The sequence below is a fragment of the Nannobrachium achirus genome (assembly GCF_963921795.1).
Source record: "Nannobrachium achirus genome assembly, chromosome: 5".
NCBI lineage: Eukaryota > Metazoa > Chordata > Actinopteri > Myctophiformes > Myctophidae > Nannobrachium > Nannobrachium achirus.
In genome coordinates this window covers 43,781,833-43,789,332 of record NC_137814.1, presented here as the reverse complement: position 1 = coordinate 43,789,332, position 7,500 = coordinate 43,781,833, and the positions used below count along the sequence as shown (strand labels likewise).

The 7,500-nt window shown below is 38.9% G+C and overlaps 1 protein-coding gene across 1 annotated transcript in view; it reads left to right on the top strand.

Annotated features, from left to right (window-relative positions):
- Positions 1 to 7,500, top strand: part of LOC308284737 (vasoactive intestinal polypeptide receptor 2-like) — a gene marked incomplete at both ends in the record, with an annotated part of 92,628 nt that overhangs the window by 78,076 nt on the left and 7,052 nt on the right. Inside the window, 4 exons of the mRNA XM_080725464.1 lie at positions 1,399 to 1,549; positions 1,998 to 2,058; positions 3,021 to 3,090; positions 5,812 to 5,903. Of these exons, the coding sequence (XP_080581590.1) occupies positions 1,399 to 1,549; positions 1,998 to 2,058; positions 3,021 to 3,090; positions 5,812 to 5,903 (374 nt within the window). The remainder of the gene's footprint in view (positions 1 to 1,398; positions 1,550 to 1,997; positions 2,059 to 3,020; positions 3,091 to 5,811; positions 5,904 to 7,500) is intronic.

The window sequence follows — 7,500 nt, the reverse complement described above, 5'->3', positions numbered from 1 at the left end:
CCCTTACCGCATGAGTTGCATTTGTACTTGAATATTGTTTCAGTAAAAATGCAACTCATATAGTACATTCTGAGAGCAGACTTTTAAGTAATAACAATGATATAACATATGATAAGACTTCAAACCTTTTTGACCCCCTCACTGTCAGTCCACAGACACTTTGAGTAAGGCGTGTGTGTGTAAATTCACATCATGTACAGAGTAGATATGGATTTGGCCACTGGACACACAACTGATAAGATTTCTCTTTTGAAGTGTGGTCCATATCAGGGTTTTATCAACTGATTAACTGCAGGGGTTTCCTGAAGTTTTAATGACTCCCAATTATATAGAAATTAGGCTATGGACAATCGGACATGCATTTGATAAGATGAGCTGATGAGATATTTACCTTGGGTGGAGTGTGTTTGGTGTTCAGATTCACAGCAAGATTTCCCAAAACTGCATGTCTAACATCCTCAGACATAATACTGGTAACCCACTTAGGCCTGAGGTTGATTCTATAAACATGCCTTCTAGGTACTAAAAGTTTACAGGATTGTCAACGTGCACTAAAGAAATGATTTCTCAGCCTCTGTAGCAGATTGAAACATGAAAGGATACAGATGCTTTCCCAGATTGAAAGGTATACAGACGTATAGACATAATAGGTCTGACCCACCCAGTTTACAGACACAATCAAATTGTTGAGATAATTTATAACATCATCAAAAAACATGATACTGTATAGTACCCCTGAAGTTGTAAATCAAAACTGGCAAGATTATATTACATATTCAATTAGAAAGCCATGTCAGTGATAAGTAAATCTTTTTACACTTCTGTTCACACATTTAATTTCCATGATACATTTGAAAAAAAAAGAAAGAAAAAAAAGGAAGAAGAAAGAAAAAAAAAAAAAAAAAAAATATATATATATATATATATATATATATATATATATATATATATATATATAATAGATTCACAACATCAACACCTATTGTCACAACCCTAACACCTATTTGGCCATAGAAATGCATATGATACGAGTTTGTTTCCTTTCAATGGGGGGTGGGGTGAAAAAACAACTTAAAACAAGGTAGTGTGAGCTCAGATAATCTGGGATGCAGTTTTGTGTGGAACAGCTACACTTTGCTGTGTGTACACTAAGGTATGTCTCACTCTTCACTTCAGCTAAACATTATTCAGTGAATGTACTATAATAAAAGGATAGCCTCTGCTGGGGGGTCAAGATTTTGCCATAAGGAAAACAACACACCATCTATTTGCTGTAATAAATTGTGCCTTTATATAGAGCTTCTATTGAAAAACATTCACCCATCACCGATGGCGGAAAGCATGAAAGTAACCAACCTTGCTATTCAGTTTCTTGTTCAAGTATTTGTGTGTTTGCAGGTGGGTTGCAAAGCCAGCCTGGTGTTCTTCCATTACTTTATCATGGCCAACTTCTTCTGGCTGCTTGCGGAGGGACTCTACCTCCATACCCTCCTCATCGTCATCTTCTCTGACAACAGACACTTTATTGTCTACCTGCTCATCGGCTGGGGTAGGAAAGATGGAGGTCTGGTTGACTGGATGGGTGAATGGGAGCGTGTCGATATTGCGACATAACATTTGTTCGACGTTCCATGCTGCTGAAATGCTAACCTGCCAACGCTGGTGAATGCTAACCTGGTGAATGTAGAAATCAAGCATCGAAAATAGCCGACCACCAAGCTCACAACCCCTCTCTAACATTCTCTGCACGTTCCTGGGATAGATAGATAGATGAATAGATGCTGTGCTCTACCCTTTGAGCCACACAGGGAATGGAATTGAACCCATAATCCTATTACTCAGCACCTTGAACTACCGGTATATGATACCACAGTTTTGAACGGGAGGTCCATATTGTCTTCATTATGAAAGGACGAGGAGGGATTTCTGTCTGGAAAAATGAAAGGTCAGACCAGTTTAATCGCTTCTCATCTGTGTTTTTAATCCGTCATCTGCAGGCATCCCCACAGTGTTTGTGGTGGTGTGGGTGATCACAAGGGTTTACCTGGAAGACACAGGGTGAGTGACGTCCCATTAAACCATGATGCATCTTCATCTAGTCTTGCTGTTTGGGGATTTATCTGTGTGCGTGCACAACATATGAATCTGTCACACAGTAGACAGTACGCTAATGCGAGGGAATTTAAATGACAGTTATTTGCAATTCACTTATGCATTGTCATCTATTTTGCATCAAGGGGATTATGTGTGTATGTGTTTGTATTGTACGTTTGTAACCTCATATTGACATCAGACTTTCATTATAGCCCTCTATGGGATACTTGTTTTTCATTACGAGACGAGAGGCTGGGAATCTCAATGAGGTTTCAAGCATACGCAGTCAGTAGAGATCCGTCTTTTTTATATAATTTAGTTCTCAAATTGCAATTCACAGATTGGTTTCGAGGGTGGATATTCATGAGAGAATATAATAATGTGAGTAATGATAATAATAACAATAGAAATCGTCATCATCATAATAATACAGTACCAGTATATGAATAATGCAAAGACACAGATCATTGCTGTGGGGTGGAAAGTGGAAACCGTTTATGTCCAACACTTCTACTTTTATGGAAATGGAAAATGGATCCAAACAATGTAGTAGCAGTATTATGTTTTAATATTTTCCATTATTTACATAATTATGAGACCCACAGATAGACCATGTTTAACCTGGAGTCTCTACTTTGGGCAAATGCAGTTGATTTCTTATTTTTTTATACCAGATCTACAACCTCTTGGCTTCAAGATCCGCTATTTCTGCTAGGCTACTTTTGTGAGATACTGTCATAAGACGAACTATAACATAGAGCATTCATTTATGAATAAAACATGGAAAGATGAAATATGTAGGTACATGTGTCTACCCAACGTGATGAGATTCAGCTTAGTTTAATGTATGTACTATATATTGTTAGGCAGTAGTGTTTTATGTCGACTCTAAATCATCTCAAACATGGCTCTCGCCTTCTGCTCAGATGCTGGGAGAGAAACGACAACCCGATACCCAACTGGGTGATCAATGGACCAATAGGCTTCTCCATCCTGGTAGGTTCCGCCTGACGTCCCCCAGAACCCATATAGTTACGTTAACCTTTTATCAGTCTGTAAAAAGTGCCCTCTCCATACCATGAATGCAGTTTTTACTATGCTGAAAGAAATGCAAATGCCCTCTTTCCATGCCATACCTGAAGGCAGCATTCAAGAGAATTACCTTGTCCAAACTCTCCTGAACTTGAATGCAGCTTTGTCTCCAGTATTGACTTGATTATGCTTAGTTCAGTGTGGTATCACACACCGAAAATAGCCAACCTCCAAGCTCACAACGCGTCGCAGCGCGACACGTTGTGAGCTTGGAGGTCTGCTATTTTCGATATTTCCACCAAAAGGCCCTTTTAGAAATGCCAGCCCCTGCCTCTCTAACATTCTCTGGACGTCCCTGACTCAGACCACTGGAGTCGCGCACGAAAACAAAACATATAGTTTTGCTTTACTTGGGGATTGAAAAGGGACTAGGCTAAATCATGTAGTTTGCGAGTCTTCAGGGTTTTAAAACCCTGTATATTTCCGCTGAGGGAATATGCAGCCTTCGGATATGCCATGTAAAAGCCCTCCTGCTGTCCCCAGGTATTATGTTTACAGGAGGTTTATGCGAGATATGCAAATACATATCACACCTGCCTGGCTAGCTGACGTCACCTCATCATCCCATAAGCCTTTATGACTTTCAGAGCCAGGAGACGATAAATCCCCCTCACCTATAGAATGCCATTGGTGGAAAAAGTACTCACATTTTGTACTTAAGTAAAAGTATCAATACTGGAACAAGTAAAAGTCTGGAATTAAAAATGTACTTGAGTAAAAGTAGGAAAGTATTGGCATCAAAATGTACTTAAAGTACCAAAAGTAAAAGTACAAAATGTTTGAAAATAGCAGATCTACAAGCTCACAACGTGTCGCATGGCGACGCGTTGTGAGCTTGTAGATCGGCTATTAAATAGCCAAGGTATAGAATAGGGCTAAAGTGCATTAATGTATGTTTAATAACATAATAAATTATATCTGTAAAGTAACTAGTAACTAAAGTTTTTAAATAATTGTAGTGGAGAAAAAGTACAATATTTGGATCTGAGATGTAGTGGAGTAGAAGTAAAAGTACTGAAAACTGGAAATACTCAAGTAAAGTATAAATACCTCAAAACTGTACTTAAGTACAGTACTTAAGTAAATGTTCTTAGTTACTTTACACCTCTGCAGAATGCTAATGTCAAAGAGTGTCAATCATCACAGTCACGTCGGGAGTGCATTGAGGAGACAGCCTCGTTCCCAGTGGAGGAGAGCAAAAAGTGAAAATGATAATGTTAAGAGATATAAAGAATATGTACGAAAAAGTATAGCCAAGAATAAAGTTTTGCAGTAGTGAGTGAAAATGCTTTTTTATTTATTCATTTTTAACCAGGAGTACCAATGATATGTGAGACCTATTTGACAAGGGAGACCTAGCTAAGTCAACAGCAGCATACGAATTATATTCCATCGCAAATTAAAAATGCACGCACGCACGCACGCACGCACGCACGCACGCAAGCACACACGCACACACACACACACACAGTAGACATGATAAGGTGCTTAATCACTAATAGTTCTAGTCAATATTATGGCTATCCAATTACAATGTCAAAGGGCCAGGAGCCAGTTGATGAAATGACATTACTTGATAACTTGAAATAACGATAACGTGAAAATGCTTTTTTATTTATTCATTTTTAACCAGGAGTACCAATGATATGTGAGACCTATTTGACAAGGGAGACCTAGCTAAGTCAACAGCAGCATACGAATTATATTCCATCGCAAATTAATGCACGCACGCACGTACGCACGCACGCACGCACACACACACACACACACGCACACAGTAGACATGATAACGTGCTTAATCACTAATAGTCTAGTCAATATTATGGCTATCCAATTACAATGTCAAGGGGCCAGGGGCCAGTTGATGAAATGACATTACTTGATAACTTCTCTCTTTTATTTGCTTTATTTCCACATAACATAATACGTACAAGTGCAATGTGCATTATTTTATGGCTTGGAATTCCATTTAGATTCTGTAAATGACACAATTTGTAATCAATGTAATTTGCTACATTTTCCTCTTTTTAATAATTCTGTGCAATTAGCATCAAACACTAAAACAAACTAATGTACATGTGTCTGGGTTGTTGTCTATCTGTCTGCCTGCTATCAAGTGGGATAACGTTAAAGATAGCTGAGCACATCTCTCTTTCAATTGCTTCACAATGTTATTCATGACTTGGCCCACATTCAATGCAAATGGCTTTTTACAGAAAATAAACTTGTGAAAATCAAATCAAACAGTCTACTTAAAATAGATTACCCAGACTGTTTAGCTACCAAATGGCTAATGATGTAGTTGTGTTCTAAGTAGAGCTACGTACAGTACATCTCTCTTTCATTTGATTTGCATTAGGCCTAAAATGTTGTTTTGGGTATGCTAATTAGTCGGGCAGAGCCACTGGTAGAAAAATTAAATAAAATAAAAACGGCGAAAATCAGCGATTTCAATGTCCGCTGTCAAGATGTTTTGGCCATTATCTCTGGAACGTTTAAAGTTTGTTGGATGCGTGACTTCGAGGACATTAAGAATTAAAATTGCACCGCCGGCCGGAGTTTGAGTGTCACTGGTGAAAGGGAAGAGTGAACTATTGATGTTATATTCATCATCTTCCCTCCCAGGTGAACTTCATCCAGTTCATCAGTATAATCCGTATCTTGGTTCAGAAGCTGAGATGTCCTGACGTCGGAGGAAACGACCAATCACAGTACAGGTTATCTGTCACTTTCTTACTGTCTTCTTCTTTCGTGTCACGCAGAAAGGCACACGTGCACATATTTTCACAGTTTCAAAGGTCCATTGTTGCCAGGAGACATATGAAAACTCTCATCAACATCCAGTCGGCTGTTTGAACCACTAGGATGGGAAAGGATCCAAGCGAACTGTAAACAAGCTGAGCTGGCAAAAATCGATGGACATTTTCTGTATGCTGCTACCAGCTGTGCCTCTGATATAGCTTGTCAGTGCTTCTCAAACATTTTCATGTGAAGGATTTGAAAGAAAAGCTGAGGCCCACAGCTTGTAAATACGAAGTAACAAAAGAAAATAAACCAACTTTTTGACAGGCTTCCTCTGACCCCCAAATGAATAGCGTCGTTGTCGGGTGAAAACCTTGTATGTCCAAAACCGATAGTTTTGCATTTTTCATTCTAAAAAATGATTTAAACTAGTGAAAACAGCCGATCTGCAAGCACACAACGCCTCGCACTGCGAGGCGTTGTGTGCTTGTAGATCTGCTGTTTTCGCTACTTTTGTGCGACGGCCTTGTACGATGAAGCAGGGCTTTACTTTGGGAAAGAACATACACTTTTACAAAATTTTTCAAGCTGTTTTGAAAATAGCAGATCTACAAGCTCACAATGTGTCACACTGTTAGCCTGGAAACCAGACGAATCTGCCATTGCAAAAAAAAGCAGATATTAGTCTGACTCTGTGACCCTTCAACATCCAGGACATCCAGGACAGCTGTGTCATTGTTCACATGGAAATAATGTAAAATGTGGACGCCAAATTCTACCATGTAACACGGACACAGGCTTGCAAAAGGGGACACAGTCAGCTAGTAATTAACAGATTGTACCCGTAAATGATTCCATTCACTAACAACCATTTACAGCTAATATACTGTACATTTGGGAAAACCTGAAGCCCAGAGCATTTGTTTTAACTTCTTAGTCTTGGCGGATTAGAAGGAAACTGTCAGTCAGCAACATTCACAAAGGATTTATCAATGGAAAGAAAAACCCTCAGTTGAAATGTTTCCGTCGTGGGACACTTAAGCTTGCAAATGGTGTCAGGTTGGCTTAGCAGTTATAATGTGACTCTACCAGAATTGGCACACAGTGTCCTTGGAACAAGATTCTGAATCCCTACCTGCTCACTCCAGTTACTAGTATAGGCTATTACATCAGCTAACGTAAACGACAATGGGATTACCTTTACAAACCATTCTGCTCTGTTACAAAGTGGTACAAAATACCCAGGGCAGATTGTTTTTATAGTGGCAGTGAATGGGGGGAGGGGGTATTTTCATTGTCTCATTATTGCTATTTAAAGTACCAAAGGAAAAACATCTAGGTGATATTAATAAAAAGGGAAGACAAAGGTACAGTAGTTACATTGCAAAACAGGGGGTTTCCCCCGAAAATATATGTTTTAATTTGTTTAATCCCAGTGGGATAGAAACACCAGGGCAGATGGTTTTTACATTGGAAATGAATGGGGAAAAAAGATTTTTCACAGCCTCATTATTGCTATTTAAAGTACCAAAAGAGAAACATCTACTATTCTACTTGATATTAATAAAAAGG